Genomic DNA, 18,100 nt, shown 5'->3' with positions numbered 1-18,100 from the left:
ACCAATCCCACGAGCAATCGACTGCTTAGAAGCAGAAGCACCCAGCATTGTTGGGTGCATACAGGATAAACAGCAAGTCAGATTTCCTGACTCCAGCCAACCTGGAAACTATATTTTCAGGGCCCTGATAACATCCAGCAACTTGGAGTCCTCCAAGTCCCTAGTAGCCGCAGGTACCACAATAAGCTGGTTCAGGTGAAACGCTGACACCACCTTAAGGAGAAACTGGGGACGAGTCCGCAGCTTTGCTCTGTCCGAATGGACAATCAGATATGGCTTTGTGAGATAAAGCCGCCAATTCTGACACTCGCCTGGCCGAGGCCAGGACCAACAGCATGGTCATTTTCCATGTGAGATATATCAAATCCACAGATTTGAGTTGTTTAAACCAATGTGATTTTTTAGGAATCCCAAAACTACGTTGAGATCGCCCAGTGCCACTGGAGACATCAAAGGGGCTGTATATGCAGTACTCCCTTAACAACTTCTGGACTTCAGGAACTGAAGCCAATTTCTTTCTGGAAGAAAATCAACAGGCCGAAATTTGAACCTTAATGGACCCAATTTGAGACCCATAGACACTCCTGTTTGCAGGAAATGTAGAAATTAACCTAGTTGAAATTCTTCCGTGGAGCCTTCCTGGACTCACACCCTGGCACATATTTTCACCTAAGTGGTGATAATGTTGTGCGGTCACCTCCTTCCTGGCTCTGACCAGGGTAGGGATGACCTCTTCCGGAATGCCTCTTTCCCTTAGGATCCGGCGTTCACCCGCCTTGGCGTCAACGCAGCTGCGGTAAGTCCCGGAACAGACACGGTTCTTGCCGAATCAAGACCCTTCTTAGTATCTCTTGAAGTTCCGGGAACCAAGTCCTTCTTGGCCAAACCGGAGCCACGAGTATAGTTCTTATCCTCTCCTTCCTATCATTTTCAATACATTGGGTATGAAAAGCAGAGGATGGAACACATACACCGACTGGTACACCGACGGTGTTACCAGAGCGTCCCAGCTATTGCCTGAGTGTCTCTTGACCTGGCGCTTCAGGTGGGACGCCATCATAACCACCTTTGGTCTTTCCCAACGGTTTACAATCATGTGGAAACTTCCAGATTAAGTTTCCACTTTTCCGGGTGGAATTCTTTATGCTGAGGAAATCTTCCCAGTTGCCCACTCCCGGAATGAACACTGCTGACAGTGTTATCACATGATTTTCCGCCCAGCGAAGAATCCTTGCTGTCATTGCCCTCCTGCTTCTTGTGTCGCCCCGTCTGATAACGTGGGCGACCGCCATGATGATGTCCTACTGGATCAGCACCGGTTGACTTTGAAGCAGGAGTCTTCCTAGGCTCAGAGCATTGTAAATTGCCCTTAGCTCCAGTATATTCATGTGGAGAGAAGTCTCCAGACTTGACCACACTTCCTTGGAAATTTTTTCCCTGTGTGACTACTCCCCAGCCTCTCAGGCTGGTATCCGTGGTCCCCAGAACACAGTCCTGAATGCTGAGTGTGCTGCCCTCTAAAAGATGAGCACTCTGCAGCCCCCACAGAAGAGACACCCTTGTCCTTGGAGACAGGATTATCCGCTGATGCATCTGAAAATGCGATCCGGACCATTCGTCCAGCAAATCCCCTGAGATCTGCCGAATGGAATCGCTTCGTAAGAAGCCACCATTTTTCCCAGGACTCCTGTGCATTGATGCACTGATACTTGGCCTGGTTTTAGGAGGTTTCTGACTAGGTCGAATAACTCCTTGGCTTTTTCCTCCCGGAGGAACACCTTTTTCTGGACTATGCCCAGAATCATTCCTAGGAACAGCAGACGTATCGTCGGAAAACAGCTGCGATTCTTGGAATATTTAGAATCCAGTCGTGCTGTCGTAGAACTACTTTAGATAGTGCTCTTCCGACCTCCAACTGTTCTCTGGAACTTGCCCTTTTCAGGATATCGTCCAAGTAAGGGATAATTTAGATGCCTTTTTTCTTTGAAGAAACATCTTTTCGGCCATTACCTTGGTAAAAGGCCCGGGGTGCCGTGGATAATTCAAACGGCATCGTCTGAAACTGATATTGACAGTTCTGTACCACGAACCAGAGGTACCCTTGTTGAGAAGGGCCAATTTGGACATGGAGGTAATCCTTGATGTCCAGGGACACCATATAGTCCCCTTTTTTCCGGTTCGCCATCACTGCTCTGAGTGACTCCATCTCGATTTGAACCTTTTATGTAAGTGTTCAAAGATTTCAGTTTAGACTATGTCTCACCAAGCCGTCTGGCTTCAGTACCACAATATAGTGTGGAAAAATAATACCCTTTTCCTTGTTGTAGGAGGGGTACTTTGATTATCACCTGCTGGATATACAGCTTGTGAATTGTTTCCAATGCTGCCTCCCTGTCGGAGGGAGCCGTTGGTAAAGCAGACTTCAGAAACCTGCGAGGAGAAGATGTCTCGACTCTCCAATCTGTACCCCTGGGATAATACTTGTACTATCTAGGGGTCAACCTGCGAGTGATCCCACTGCGCGCTGAGACTCTTGAGACTACCCCCCCACCTTGAGTCCGCTTGCATGGCCCCAGCGTCATGCTGAGGACTTGGCAGACGCGGTGGAGGGCTTCTTTTCCTGGGAAGGGGCTGCCTGCTGCAGTCTACTTCCCTTACCTCTATGTCTGGGCAGATATGACTGGCCTTTTGCCTGCATGCCCTCATGGGAAAGGAAGGATAGAGGCTGAAAAGACGGTGTCTTTTTCAGCTGAGATGTAACTTGGGGTAAAAAGGTTGGATTTCCCAGCTGTTGCCGTGGTCCCCAGGTCCGATGGACCGACCCCAACTAACTCCTTCCCTTTATACGGCAATACTTCCATGTGCCGTATGGGATCTGTATCACCTGACCACTGTCGTGTCCATGACATCTTCTGAGTGATATGGACAACGTACTTATCTTGATGCCAGAGAGCAAATATCCCTCTGTGCATCTCACGTACATATATATAGAATGCATCCTATTAAATGCTCTATATGAATAAAATATTTTCAGTCAGGGAATCCGACCAAGCCAACCCAGCACTGCATCTCCAGGCTGATGGCGATCGCTGGTCGCAGTATAACCACCGTATGTGTGTATATACTTTTTAGGATATCTTTCCAGCTTCCTATCAGCTGGCTCCTTGAGGGCGGCCGTATCTGGAGACGGTAACGCCACTTGATAAGCGTGTGAGCGCCTTATCACCCTAAGGGGTGTTTCCCAACGCGCCCTAATTTCTGGCGGGAAAGGGTATAACGCCAATATTTGCTATCGGGGTAACCCCACGCATCATCACACACTTCATTTTATTTTATCTGATTCAGGAAAAACTACAGGTAGTTTTTTCACTCCCACATAATACCCTTTTTTGTGGTACTTGTAGTATCAGAAATATGCAACACCTCCTTCATTGCCCTTAACGTGTGGCCCTAATGAGAAATACGTTTGTTTATTCACCGTCGACACTGGATTCAGTGTCCGTGTCTGTGTCGACCGACTGAGGTAAATGGGCGTTTTTAACGCCCCTGACGGTGTTTCTGAGACGCCTGGACCGGTACTAATAGTTTGTCGGCCGTCTCACGTCGTCAACCGACCTTGCAGCGTGTTGACATTCTCACGTAATTCCCTAAATAAGCCATCCATTCCGGTGTCGACTCCCTAGAGAGTGACATCACCATAACAGGCAATTTCTCCGCCTCCTCACCAACATCGTCCTCATACATGTCGACACACACGTACCGACACACAGCACACACACCGGGAATGCTCTGACAGAGGACAGGACCCACACTAGCCCTTTGGGGAGACAGAGGGAGAGTTTGCCAGCACACACCAAAACGCTATAATTATATAGGGACAACCTTATATAAGTGTTTTCCCTTATAGCATCTTTATATATATCTCAATATCGCCAAAATCAGTGCCCCCCCTCTCTGTTTTAACCCTGTTTCTGTAGTGCAGTGCAGGGGAGAGCCTGGGAGCCTTCTCTCCAGGCTTTCTGTGAGAGAAAATGGCGCTGTGTGCTGAGGAGATAGGCCCCGCCCCTTTTTCGGCGGGCTCGTCTCCCGCTATTTAGTGAATCTTGGCAGGGGTTAAATATCTCCATATAGCCTCTGGGGGCTATATGTGAGGTATTTTTCGCCAAAAAAGGTTTTCATTTGCCTCCCAGGGCGCCCCCCTCCCAGCGCCCTGCACCCTCAGTGACTGCCGTGTGAAGTGTGCTGAGAGGAAAATGGCGCACAGCTGCAGTGCTGTGCGCTACCTTTAGAAGACTGCAGGAGTCTTCAGCCGCCGATTCTGGACCTCTTCTTACTTCAGCATCTGCAAGGGGGCCGGCGGCGCGGCTCCGGTGACCATCCAGGCTGTACCTGTGATCGTCCCTCTGGAGCTGATGTCCAGTAGCCAAGAAGCCAATCCATCCTGCACGCAGGTGAGTTCACTCCTTCTCCCCTAAGTCCCTCGTTGCAGTGATCCTGTTGCCAGCAGGACTCACTGTAAAATAAAAAACCTAAGCTAAACTTTCTCTAAGCAGCTCTTTAGGAGAGCCACCTAGATTGCACCCTTCTCGGCCGGGCACAAAAATCTAACTGGAGTCTGGAGGAGGGTCATAGGGGGAGGAGCCAGTGCACACCACCTGATCGGAAAGCTTTACTTTTTGTGCCCTGTCTCCTGCGGAGCCGCTATTCCCCATGGTCCTTTCAGGAACCCCAGCATCCACAAGGACGATAGAGAAAATTATATGAAACTCATGGTTGTTTCTCTCTACGGAAATCTTTAGTAAAAGGCGAAAGATTTATTCTCTCTGAAGAGAAACCAGAGTATTCTTTATGTGAAAAGTTCACATGGCCATGTGCAATCCGAACCAAATTCCCACTAACACCCCTTCGTCTCTAGTGGCTTAGAGATGTAGGGCAGGAATGTTCCAGAATTATGTGAAAACCTGAACAAAAAATTCCCACTAACACCCCTGCGCCTCCTTGTGGAGTAGAGGCGTATGGCCGGAATGTTCTGGAATTATAAACTGGAAGAAACAGTAATGATTAAACTGGCCCTCCATGCCATGCATACACTGAAAATCACATGACAGGATTCCTGCTGCAGTGTTAATATATATGCTTAATAGCCTATTATACAGTTAATATAGGCTTAATAGCCTATTAAACTGTGATAATCATTTTAGCTTCCCAGTTAATAGAAACACTGTTGTATTAACATTATATGGTAACCATAACAGAAAAAACAGGAAGCATGTTAAAAATGCCTGTGTTTACATCAGAAACATAGTTTAGGTTATTAGCTTAAAAGTGAACAGCCTATCTTATTATCCATGCAGCCTTTATGGTGCTGCTGCTATGGCATTTACTCCCTCACCCTTGCAGCTGCGCTGCTTGTGTTACCTGCAGCGGACGGGAGCGGGTGCAGGGAGCCAAGATGAAGCAGGGAAGCGCTGCTGTAAAGTGCCGGGGAGCTGTGGTCCGGACGAACGGCAGCGCCCTTCATCCTACAGCAGTGGCCGGGTAATCAGCGGCGGCTGCGGTGGCGCTGGGAGAGCGGCCGGCGTCTTTGAGTGACGTGCGGCCGCTCAGAGCTGTGTCCCCGGTAGCGCCTTTCATCCTACAGCAGTGGCCGGGTAATCAGCGGCGGCTGCGGTGGCGCTGGGAGAGCGGCCGGCGTCTTTGAGTGACGTGCGGCCGCCTAGAGCTGTGTCCCCGCGATCTCGTAAAGTGGCTGGCTCGGCTGGTTACAGCGTGTCTAATCAGCGGCGGCGAGCAGCGGCGGGTGCCTGTACTAACGGCTCTCTCATGTAATCAGCGCAGTAAAGTAATACCTTTTCCCCACACAGCAGGGCGGCAGCGTGAGCTGACCGTCCTTACACCCCACCATACCTTGTTTCAGTTTGACGGGCTTTCCTGGCTGTGACGGGGCTTCTTTTGTAAGCTCAGTCCAGCGTGGCTGTGACTGTGACGGGGCTTCTGCTGAATGCTCCGTCCCTCCAGCTCTTTGTCTCTTCTTGGCTGTGACGGGGTTTTCTGTAAGCTCCGTCCAGCTTGCAGGAGACAGTGGCTGCCTGTGGCTGTGAGGGTGCTCTTTGTGAGGACCGACACGCCATGCGCTGCCTTGCAGCGCCTGTGGCTGTGAGGGTGCTCTTTGTGAGGACCGACACGCCATACGCTGCCTTGCAGCGGCACCATCCCGGACCCAAGTTTTTCAAGAAACTGGGAAGGGAAGTGTAAAAATTAAAAATAAAAATAAAAAGTAAAATGAAAAATTTAATAAAATCTTCTCAAATGTGGGCATTCCCACAAGCCGATGTTCGTGCTGTGAGCACCGAAAAAACACAGAGTACAGAGGTACTCGGGGATATGGAGGGGGGGGAGAGTCCTAAATTTAAATATTCAGTGCCTTTGTTCGGCTACGCCCGTCCATATCCCAAGAGTACTCCAGTGACCCCTAGTGGATGATAAAGAAACAGCTTTTTCTGGACTGTGTCCAGAATCATCCCTAGGAACAGTAGATGTGTTGTTGGAATCAGCTGTGATTTTGGGATATTTAGAATCCACCCGTGCTGACGTAGCACTACCTGAGATAGTGCTACTCCGACCTCTAACTGTTCCCTGGACCTTGCCCTTATCAGGAGATCGTCCAAGTAAGGGATAATTAATACGCCTTTTCTTCGAAGAAGAATCATCATTTCGGCCATTACCTTGGTAAAGACCCGTGGTGCCGTGGACAATCCAAACGGCAGCGTCTGAAACGGATAATGACAGTTTTGTATCACAAACCTGAGGTACCCTTGGTGAGAAGGGTAGATTGGGACATGGAGATAAGCATCCTTGATGTCTAGAGATACCATATAGTCCCCTTCTTCCAGGTTCGCTATCACTGCTCTGAGTGACTCCATCTTGAATTTGAACCTTTTTATGTAAGTGTTCAAAGATTTTAGATTTAAAATTGGTCTCACCGAGCCGTCCGGCTTCGGTACCACAAACAGCGTGGAATAATACCCCTTTCCCTGTTGTAGGAGGGGTACCTTGATTATCACCTGCTGGGAATACAGCTTGTGAATAGCTTCCAATACTGCCTCCCTGTCGGAGGGAGACGTTGGTAGAGCAGACTTCAGGAACCGGCGAGGGGGAGACGTCTCGAATTCCAATTTGTACCCCTGTGATACTACCTGCAGAATCCAGGGGTCCACTTGCGAGTGAGCCCACTACGCGCTGAAATTCTTGAGACGGCCCCCCACCGTGCCCGCGTCTGCTTGCAGATCCCCAGCGTCATGCTGAGGACTTGGCAGAAGCGGGGGAGGGCTTCTGCTCTTGGGAAGAGGCTGCATGGTGCAGTCTTTTTCCCCTTCCTCTGCCCCGGGGCAGGAACGAGCGGCCTTATTCCCTCTTGCCCTTATAGGGACGAAAGGACTGGGTTTGAAAAGACGGTGTCTTTTTCTGCTGAGAGGTGACCTGGGGTAAAAAGGTGGATTTTCCAGCCGTTGCCGTGGCCACCAGGTCCGATAGACCGACCCCAAATAACTCCTCCCCTTTATACGGCAATACTTCCATATGTCGTTTGGAATCCGCATCACCTGACCACTGTCGCGTCCATAACGTTCTTCTGGCAGAAATGGACATCGCACTTACTCTAGATGCCAGGGTGCAAATATCCCTCTGTGCATCTCGCATATATAGTAATGCATCCTTTAAATGCTCTATAGTTAATATACTGTCCCTATCCAGGGTATCAATATTTTCAGTCAGGGAATCCGACCAAGCCACTCCAGCGCTGCACATCCAGGCTGAGGCGATCGCTGGTCGCAGTATAACACCGGTATGTGTGTATATACCTTTTAAGATATTTTCCAGCCTTCTATCAGCTGGTTCCTTGAGAGCGGCCGTATCAGGAGACTGTAACGCCACTTGTTTTGATAAGCGTGTGAGCGCCTTATCTACCCTAGGGGGTGTTTCCCAATGTGCCCTAACCTCTGGCGGGAAAGGGTATAGTGCCAATAATTTATTAGAAATCAGCAGTTTTTTATCGGGGGAAACCCACGCTTTATTACACACCTCATTTAATTCATCTGACTCAGGAAAAACCACTGGTAGTTTTTTCACACCCCACATAATACCCTTTTTTGTGGTACTTGTAGTGTCAGAAATGTTCAATGCCTCCTTCATTGCCGTGATCATGTAACGTGTGGCCCTACTGGACATTACGTTTGTCTCGTCACCGTCGACACTGGATTCAGTATCCGTGTCAGGGTCTGTGTCGACCATCTGAGGTAACGGGCGTTTTAGCGCCCCTGACGGTGTCTGAGACGCCTGAACAGGCACTAATTGATTTGTCGGCTGTCTCATGTCGTCAACAGTTTTTTGCAAAGTGCTGACATTGTCACGTAATTCTTTAATTACTACCATCCAGTCAGGTGTCGACTCCCTAGGGGGTGACATCACTAACACAGGCAATTGCTCTGCTTCCACATCATTTTCCTCCTCATACATGTCGACACAATCGTACCGACACCCAGCACACACACAGGGAATGCTCTGATAGAGGACAGGACCCCACTAGCCCTTTGGGGAGACAGAGGGAGAGTTTGCCAGCACACACCAGAGCGCTATATATATACATACAGGGATAACCTTATATAAGTGTTACTCCCTGTTATAGCTGCTGTATTTATATATTAGCTGCCAATAGTGCCCCCCTCTCTGTTTTACCCTGTTTCTGTAGTGCAGGACTGCAGGGGAGAGTCAGGGAGCTGTGAAAGAAAATGGCGCTTGTGTGCTGAGGAGAAAGGCTCCGTCCCCTTCACGGCGGCCTTTTCTCCCGCTTTTTTCAGGAAACTGGAAGGGGATAAATGCATCCATATAGCCCAGGAGCTATATGTGATGCATTTTTTTTAGCCATATAAGGTTTTTATATCGTTTTTATTGCGTCTCAGGGCGCTCCCCCCCCAGCGCCCTGCACCCTCAGTGACCGGAGTGTGAAGTGTGCTGAGAGCAATGGCGCACAGCTGCAGTGCTGTGCGCTACCTTATTTGAAGACAGGAACGTCTTCTGCCGCCGCTTTCTCCGGACCTCTTCGCTCTTCTGGCTCTGTAAGGGGGCCGGCGGCGCGGCTCCGGGACCCATCCAGGCTGAACCTGTGATCATCCCTCTGGAGCCAATGTCCAGTAGCCAAGAAGCCCAATCCACTCTGCAGTCAGGTGAGTTCGCTTCTTCTCCCCTTAGTCCCACGATGCAGTGAGCCTGTTGCCAGCAGGACTCACTGAAAATAAAAAAACCTAGCTTGCACCCTTCTCGTTCGGGCACAAAAATCTAACTGAGGCTTGAAGGAGGGTCATAGGGGGAGGAGCCAGTGCACACAAGCTAGTCTAAAGCTTTTACTTTTTGTGCCCAGTCTCCTGCGGAGCCGCTATTCCCCATGGTCCTTACGGAGTTCCCAGCATCCACTAGGACGTCAGAGAAATAAGGATAGAAATTTTAGGATGTAAACAAGAACGTAGAATACATTGTATAACGCCGTTTGGAATTTTAGTCTACCTTGGCAGACTCCTGTTCATTACTCTGTAGTAAAATGTGTATTCCAGTTTTCACTAACTTCCTCCTCTGCTTTTCAAAATAAATGCCCTGTACACCTGTGTTAAGCTTGTGAATATTACGGCTATCAGTCAAAATCTCTCACTTTCTCTTGATAAATGTCATTGCTTTGCTCTTTTATCTCATTAACATTTCCCAGCATCTCACCAGTGGCTCAGAGTAATGCAGGTCAAAAGTCCTAACCATGTGTTAGCTGTTGTAAATTAACAAAAAAATTGTTCTGTGGAGGAAGCCATACCCCAATATGCTTCTGAACGGTTGCCATAGTTGCTTATTTTAGTCAACTCAGTAAAACGTAGATAGGTAAATCACTTATTTCTGAATACAGGTTGAGTATCCCTTATCCAAAATGCTTGGGACCAGAGGTATTTTGGATATGGGATTTTTCCGTATTTTGGAATAATTGCATACCATAACGAGATATCATGGTGATGGGACCTAAATCTAAGCACAGAATGCATTTATGTTTCATATACACACAGCCTGAAGGTAATTTTAGCCAATATTATTTATAACTTTGTGCATTAAACAAAGTGTGTGTACATTCACACAATTCATTTATGTTTTATATACACCTTAAAAACACAGCCTGAAGGTCATTTAATACAATATTTTTAATAACTGTGTATTAAACAAAGTTTGTGTACATTGAGCCATCAAAAAACCAAAGGTTTCATTATCTCACTCTCACAAGTCCGTATTTCGGAATATTCCGTATTTCGGAATATTTGGATATGGGATACTCAACCTGTATTTGCATGTGCAAGAAAGAGCAGCAGCAGAGGAGGAACTACCACCAGTACAAGAGATGCAGCTGGTAAAGTACATTAATGATACAACCCCTGCAATCACACTAAAACACTAACCGTGCTTTCACTGTGCGTGACCCTAAACAGACTCAGAACAGAAGGACATATCACCATACTACATTTTGTTCTGGAGTTCTGTGATCTACTGTTCTACCCCTAAACGGAAGATTCAATACAGCTTGTTTGGGGCATTAAGTAAAATTGTTAACATATTACACATACAAATAACCGTATATGATTTATACTCAGAGGGCATGTAATAAGGAGGAGCCAGTTAGGACTGATTATGATCGCACATAAATGCAAATTTCAGTAATAAAACCTAAGTAAGATGCAGAAACTTGCCCTTTAAGGAATAAATTATGCAGACAGATTCTCATAAAATAGGAATTGGATCTGCCAGATATACTGCAATACCCTAGATTTACACAAAATCTCTGCAAATCATACTGTAAATATATTTCCAAGTACATTGAGTCTCCACATGCAACTGAAATTCACAAAATTATTTCAAATACAAATTATATTAGACTTCGTGTGTCTGGCTTTGTAACAAAGACCCATATAGAGGAAGTGGTATACGGATACATACCAAGGGTGGCTGGTTCCCAGTCATACCAGTAGGTCTTGGGCTCCCTTGTATGGGATGTGACTGAACCGTTGTTGCACCCATAGAGGAAGGTACCGGGGCTTCTCCCAATTCTGCCATAAGGGAAAGGTATTCTTTATCCATCCTTGCCTTGTCCTGAGCTGATTGGGGCTCTCCAGGACGCACTGATACACTAGAGAAGGAAAAGCATTCATATTTATGTTTTAATTAGGTTCTATACACACACACACAAACACTACCCTGTAAAAATAATTTAAGTATATACACTGTAGCCTTACTACTTATGACCATCATAGCAGACCATCTAAATGGGATCATGCTATATCAGGAAATCCGGTTTATGGTTTTAGAAGTTAAGAGGAGAAGTTGTTCCCACTATTAAATTAATACATAAACTGAGAACACTGCTACATTCTAAAATGTGTTCTAGCAATCACCTTATAAACTTGCAGTCAGAAGCAATATGTCCAGCTCCTCCACACTTCGTACATAGGGTGGTATTCGTGATGCTCCGTGTTTCTGTGCTTTGCCAGGGTCGTAGTATCCTATTAACAAATTAACGTCAGTTTTAATCTTAGATTGGAGCGTTAGGAATACATATCAAAGGGGAAAAAATTAACCTGTTGTCATCTTCACGCAACGTGCCATTGAGGCGCGCTAGCTCGCGTAACTGCATTTTCCGAAGGTCGTTTTGATCCTCTGGAGTCTCTATACCCTGTTTGAGAATATTTCGTATCTGCAGAGAGAAGCAAAGCAACAGATGAGCTCAATAAACCCATAAATGTTTGGGACCAGTGCTATCTTTCAGAAGGAACTGAGCCGCTCGTTGAATATGACACAATCAGGATCCTGAAACTGTCCTGAGCCAAAATGTATCTTCCATAAGAGAAGATCTATTTTACAGTCACTGGTGAATACTGATAGAGACAGATACAGGTTGAGTATCCCATATCCAAATATTCCGAAATACAGACTTTTGAGTGAGACTGAGATAGTGAAACCTTTGTTTCCTGATGGCTCAGTGTACACAAACTTTATTTAATACACAAAATTGAAAAAATTGTATTAAATGACCTTCAGGTTGTGTGTATAAGTTGTATATGAAACATAAATGGTGTGAATGTACACACTTTGTTTAATGCACAAAGTTAATAAACATATTAGCTAAAATGACCTTCAGGCTGTGTGTATAAGGTGTATATGAAACATAAATGCATTCTGTGCTTCGACTTGGGTCCCATCACCATGTTATCTCATTATGGTATGCAATTATTCTAAAATACGGAAAAATCAGATATCCAAAATACTTCTGGTCCCAAGCATTTTGGATATGGGATACTCAACATGTATAGAAACACATCAAATCATTAAATATTGCATTTAAAATTGCTTAAATCACCCAAACATGGCCTGGGTGAGTGATGTTGATACAGCTAGTCACCCCCGAAAGGGAAAGCTTAACAGCTTGTTAAACCCACTTTGGTCGGTTTAGTGCATCACTTTGGTCGTTGAGCTCTCCCTTTCAGGGGAGACAGTGAGCTGCATCAACATCAATCTCACCAATGCCATATTTGTGTGATTTAAGCAGTTTTAAAACCTATATTTAGTTATTTAATATATATTAACCAAGTCCGTAACAAATGATCTAACACACACTTTTGTTGGGTGAACTCTGGCATGAATGTCTCATTCTAGACAAAACAATATATACACACTGTTCTTATTTTGAAAAAGGAGTTAAATCATTTAGACCTCAAGCCACACCAATCCATTGGCCACCACTATATCTAAATTTAGTCTCCACTGGCAAAAGACAAACGCATACGTAAGTATCAGCAGCCATTCCCTGTAAGTGGGCAAATTGTGAACTGCCTGGTATAACTAGCTACCTACTTACTGTACCATCTGGTATTTTCAATGCAAATTAGATATGCATACATACACACATTTTAACCAAGTCAATAACCAATGGTCTAATTGTCATGGCTCTGCTTAGTGAATGCAAGGTTTGCTGAATGGATGGCAATATGGCTTATGCCACTCTTTCAAACACGCGTCGCAGCAGACCACATGAAAATACAAACAAAACAAAAACGTATCCCGTTATAGCAGTCAGCCCATTGTGGCAAGTGCAACTTTAGTGCTGCGTGATTTTGCAAAAAGAGGATTTTCATTACCTACCAGTAAATCCTCTCGTAGTCCGTAGAGGATGCTGGGGTCCACAATAGTACCATGGGGTATAGACGGGTCCACTAGGAGCCACTGGGTTTGAGAGAGTGGGCTGGCTCCTCCCTCTATGCTCCTACCAGATTCAGTCTAGAAACTGTGCCCGAGGAGACAGACATCTTCGAGAGAAGGATTTTACACAGATAGTGGCGAGACTCACACCAGCTCACACACGGGGCAAACCAAGCTAACTAGCTTGAAACATCCGCAACGGCTGAACAATATTACTTACCAAGTAACGAAACAGTACTTACCAAGAACCAAGCAGTACTGAACTAAGTAAAGACTGCAGGATCACAAAGCTCTGGGCGGATGCCCAGCATCCTCTACGGACTACGAGAAAAGGATTTAACGGTAGGTAATTAAAATCCTATTTTCTCTTACGTCCTAGAGGATGCTGGGGTCCATATTAGTACCATGGGGATGTACCAAAGCTCCCAGAAGGGAGGGAGAGCGCGGAGGCTCCTGCAGAACTGATTGACCAAACTTCAGGTCCTCTTGAGGCCAAAGTATCGAACTTGTAGAACTTTGCAAACGTGTTCGACCCAGACCAAGTAGCCGCTCGGCAAAGTTGTAAAGCAGACACCCCGGGCAGCCGCCCAGGAAGAACCCACCTTACGAGTAGAGTGGGCCTTAACAGACGTGGGACACAGCAATCCTGCCGTAAAATACGCATGCTGGATAGTGAACCTGATCCAGCGAGAGATTGTCCGCTTAGAAGCAGGACACCCAAGTTTCTTGGGATCATACAGGACAAACACTCATTTTCTGTGACGAGCAGTCCTCTTCACAGATTTTCAGAGCCCTTACAACATCCAAGGACTTTGAAGAAATTGAGGAGTCAGTAACAACTGGCACCATAATAGGTTGGTTGATATGAAATGCCGATACAACCTTCGGAAGTAACTGCGGACGTGTCTGGAGCTCAGCTCTATCTTCACGGAAGATCAAATAGGGGCTTTTAAATGACAAAGCCCCCAACTCAGACACGACTAGCAGAAGCCAAGGCCAACAAAGTGACAGCCTTCCACGTGAGAAACTTGACCTCAACCTCCTGTAGAGGCTCAAACCAGTCCAACTGGAGGAACTGCAAAACCACATTAAGATCCCAGGGTGCCGTAGGCGGTACAAAGGGAGGCTGGATGTGCAGAAATCCCTTCAAAAAAGTCTGAACCTCAGGAAGGGCAGCCAACTGTTTCTGGAAGAAAATGGATAGGGCCGAAATCTGGACCTTTACAGATCACAACCTCAGGCCCATATCCACACCTGCTTGCAGGAAGAGGAGAAAACATCCCAGTTGAAACTCCACCGTAGGAAACTTCTTGGATTCACACCAAGACATATTTTTTCCAAATGCGATGATAGTGTTTAGATGTCACTCCTTTCCTAGACTGTATCAGGGTAGGAATGACTTTGTTCAGAATGCCCTTCCGAGCTAGTATCTGGCATTCAACCTCCATGCCGTCAAACGTAGCCGCAGCAAGTCCTGATAAGAGAATTGGCCCTGCTGCAACAGGTCCTCCCGAAGAGGCCTTGGCCCTTCTAGCAGTAGATCCACGTTCCAAGCCCTTCTTGGCCAGTCCAAAGCAATGAGGATTGCCTGAACTTTTGTTCTCCTTATGATTTTTAGAACTCTTGGAATGAGTGGAAGTGGAGGAAATCAATACACCGACTGGAACACCCACGGAGTCACTAGATCGTCCACCGCCACGGCTTGCGGGTCCCACAACCTGGAACAATACCGCCGAAGCTTCTTGAGACGAGAGGCCATTTGAGGTACACCCTGAAGACTTATACAAAGAAAATCGATTGCCACAAGGATGTGTGTACTCAAGCAGCTTCAACAAGTAGGATCCCTATACAGGTGTCACCCCACACAAACAAAATAAATGTGTGTGTGTGTGTGTGTGTGTGTGTGTGTGTGTGTGTATATAAATAAATTATATATATATATATATACATATAATAAGAATTTACTTACCGATAATTCTATTTCTCGGAGTCCGTAGTGGATGCTGGGGTTCCTGAAAGGACCATGGGGAATAGCGGCTCCGCAGGAGACAGGGCACAAAAAAGTAAAGCTTTTACCAGATCAGGTGGTGTGCACTGGCTCCTCCCCCTATGACCCTCCTCCAGACTCCAGTTAGGTACTGTGCCCGGACGAGCGTACACAATAAGGGAGGCAATTTGAATCCCGGGTAAGACTCATACCAGCCACACCAATCACACCGTACAACTTGTGATCTAAACCCAGTTAACAGTATGATAACAGAAAGAGCCTCTTAAAGATGGCTCCTTAACAATATAACCCGAATTTGTTAACAATAACTATGTACAGTATTGCAGATAATCCGCACTTGGGATGGGCGCCCAGCATCCACTACGGACTCCGAGAAATAGAATTATCGGTAAGTAAATTCTTATTTTCTCTATCGTCCTAAGTGGATGCTGGGGTTCCTGAAAGGACCATGGGGATTATACCAAAGCTCCCAAACGGGCGGGAGAGTGCGGATGACTCTGCAGCACCGAATGAGAGAATTCCAAGTCCTCTTTTGCCAGGGTATCAAATTTGTAGAATTTTACAAACGTGTTTTCCCCCGACCACGTAGCTGCTCGGCAGAATTGTAATGCCGAGACCCCTCGGGCAGCCGCCCAAGATGAGCCCACCTTCCTTGTGGAATGGGCCTTAACAGATTTAGGCTGTGGCAGGCCTGCCACAGAATGAGCAAGTTGAATTGTGTTACAAATCCAACGAGCAATCGTCTGCTTAGAAGCAGGGGCACCCAACTTGTTGGGTGCATATAGTATCAACAGCGAGTCAGATTTTCTGACTTCAGCCGTCCTTGAAATGTATATTTTTAAGGCTCTGACAACGTCCAACAACTTGGAGTCCTCCAAGTCGCCAGTGGCCGCAGGCACCACAATAGGTTGGTTCAGGTGAAACGCTGATACCACCTTAGGGAGAAAATGCGGACGAGTCCTCAGTTCTGCCCTATCCGAATGGAAGATTAGATAAGGGCTTTTATAAGATAAAGCCGCCAATTCAGATACTTTCCTGGCGGAAGCCAGGGCCAGTAACATAGTCACTTTCCATGTGAGATATTTAAAATCCACCTTATTCAATGGTTCAAACCAATGGGATTTGAGGAAATCTAAAACTACATTTAGATCCCACGGTGCCACCGGAGGCACCACAGGAGGCTGTATATGCAGTACTCCTTTAACAAAAGTCTGTACCTCAGGAACTGAGGCCAATTCTTTTTGGAAGAATATTGACAGGGCCGAAATTTGAACCTTAATAGATCTCAATTTGAGACCCATAGACAATCCTGATTGTAGGAAATGTAGGAAACGACCCAGTTGAAATTCCTCCGTCGGAACACTCCGATCCTCGCACCACGCGACATATTTTCGCCAAATGCGGTGATAATGTTTCGCGGTGACTTCCTTCCTTGCCTTAATCAAGGTAGGAATGACTTCTTCTGGAATGCCTTTCCCTTTTAGGATCTGGCGTTCAACCGCCATGCCGTCAAACGCAGCCGCGGTAAGTCTTGAAAGAGACAGGGACCCTGTTGTAGCAGGTCCCTTCTCAGAAGTAGAGGGCACGGGTCGTCCGTGACCAACTCTTGAAGTTCCGGGTACCAAGTCCTTCTTGGCCAATCCGGAGCCACTAGTATTGTTCTTACTCCTCTTCACCGTATAATCTTCAATACCGTTGGTATGAGAGGCAGAGGAGGAAACACATATACTGATTTGTACACCCAAGGTGTTACCAGTGCGTCCACAGCTATTGCCTGTGGATCTCTTGACCTGGCGCAATACTTGTCCAGTTTCTTGTTGAGGCGAGACGCCATCATGTCTACCATTGGTCTTTCCCAACAGTTTATTAGCATGTGGAAGACTTCTGGATGAAGACCCCCCTCTCCCGGGTGAATATCGTGTCTGCTGAGGAAGTCTGCTTCCCAGTTGTCCACGCCCGGGAAGAACACTGCTGACAGTGCTATTACGTGATTCTCCGCCCAGCGAAGAATCTTGGCAGCTTCTGCCATTGCACTCCTGCTTCTTGTGCCGCCCTGTCTGTTTACATGGGCGACCGCCGTGATGTTGTCCGACTGAATCAACACCGGTTTTCCTTGCAGGAGTGGTTCCGCCTGGCTTAGAGCATTTTAGATTGCTCTTAGTACCAGAATGTTTATGTGAAGAGACTTTTCCAGGTTCGTCCATACCCCCTGGAAGTTTCTTCCTTGTGTGACTGCTCCCCAACCTCTCAGGCTGGCGTCCGTGGTCACCAGGATCAAATCCTGTATGCCGAATCTGCGGCCCTCCAATAGATGAGCCTTTTGCAACCACCACAGAAGATATACCCTTGTCCTTGGCGACAGGGTTATTCGCAGGTGCATCTGAGGATGCGACCCTGACCATTTGTCCAACAGATCCCTTTGGAAAATTCTTGCATGGAATCTGCCGAATGGAATTGCTTCGTAAAAAGCCACCATTTTTCCCAGGACTCTTGTGCATTGATGTACAGACACCTTTCCTGGTTTTAGGAGGTTCCTGACAGGTCGGATAACTCCTTGGCTTTTTCCACGGGAAGAAAAACCTTTTTCTGAACCGTGTCCAGAATCATCCCTAGGAACAGCAGACGTATCGTCGGAAAACAGCTGCGATTCTTGGAATATTTAGAATCCAGTCGTGCCGTCGAAGAACTACTTTAGATAGTGCTCTTCCGACCTCCAACTGTTCTCTGGAACTTGCCCTTTTTAGGTCGTGCAAGTAAGGGATAATTTAGATGCCTTTTTTCTTTGAAGAAACATCTTTTCGGCCATTACCTTGGTAAAAA

At 46.6% G+C, this 18,100-nt stretch overlaps 1 protein-coding gene and 1 non-coding gene across 4 annotated transcripts in view; both read right to left on the bottom strand.

The window, feature by feature from the left end:
* Window positions 1–18,100, bottom strand: part of SF1 (splicing factor 1) — a 58,038-nt gene that overhangs the window by 14,934 nt on the left and 25,004 nt on the right. For all 3 annotated transcript variants that reach the window (XM_063945205.1, XM_063945206.1, XM_063945207.1), the window contains 3 exons: window positions 11,655–11,770; window positions 11,472–11,579; window positions 11,017–11,206 (listed from right to left, as the gene is read on the bottom strand). In XM_063945205.1, coding sequence (XP_063801275.1) covers window positions 11,017–11,206; window positions 11,472–11,579; window positions 11,655–11,770 — 414 coding nt within the window. The remainder of the gene's footprint in view (window positions 1–11,016; window positions 11,207–11,471; window positions 11,580–11,654; window positions 11,771–18,100) is intronic.
* LOC134971053 (U5 spliceosomal RNA) lies at window positions 4,731–4,843 on the bottom strand. The gene has a single exon (XR_010190205.1). It is a non-coding gene; the product is annotated as a U5 spliceosomal RNA (small nuclear RNA).

This window comes from Pseudophryne corroboree, chromosome 11, assembly GCF_028390025.1.
Source record: "Pseudophryne corroboree isolate aPseCor3 chromosome 11, aPseCor3.hap2, whole genome shotgun sequence".
NCBI classification, from domain to species: domain Eukaryota; kingdom Metazoa; phylum Chordata; class Amphibia; order Anura; family Myobatrachidae; genus Pseudophryne; species Pseudophryne corroboree.
The sequence above is the reverse complement of the archived record's forward strand: the minus strand, read 5'-3'. Positions and strand labels throughout refer to the sequence as shown.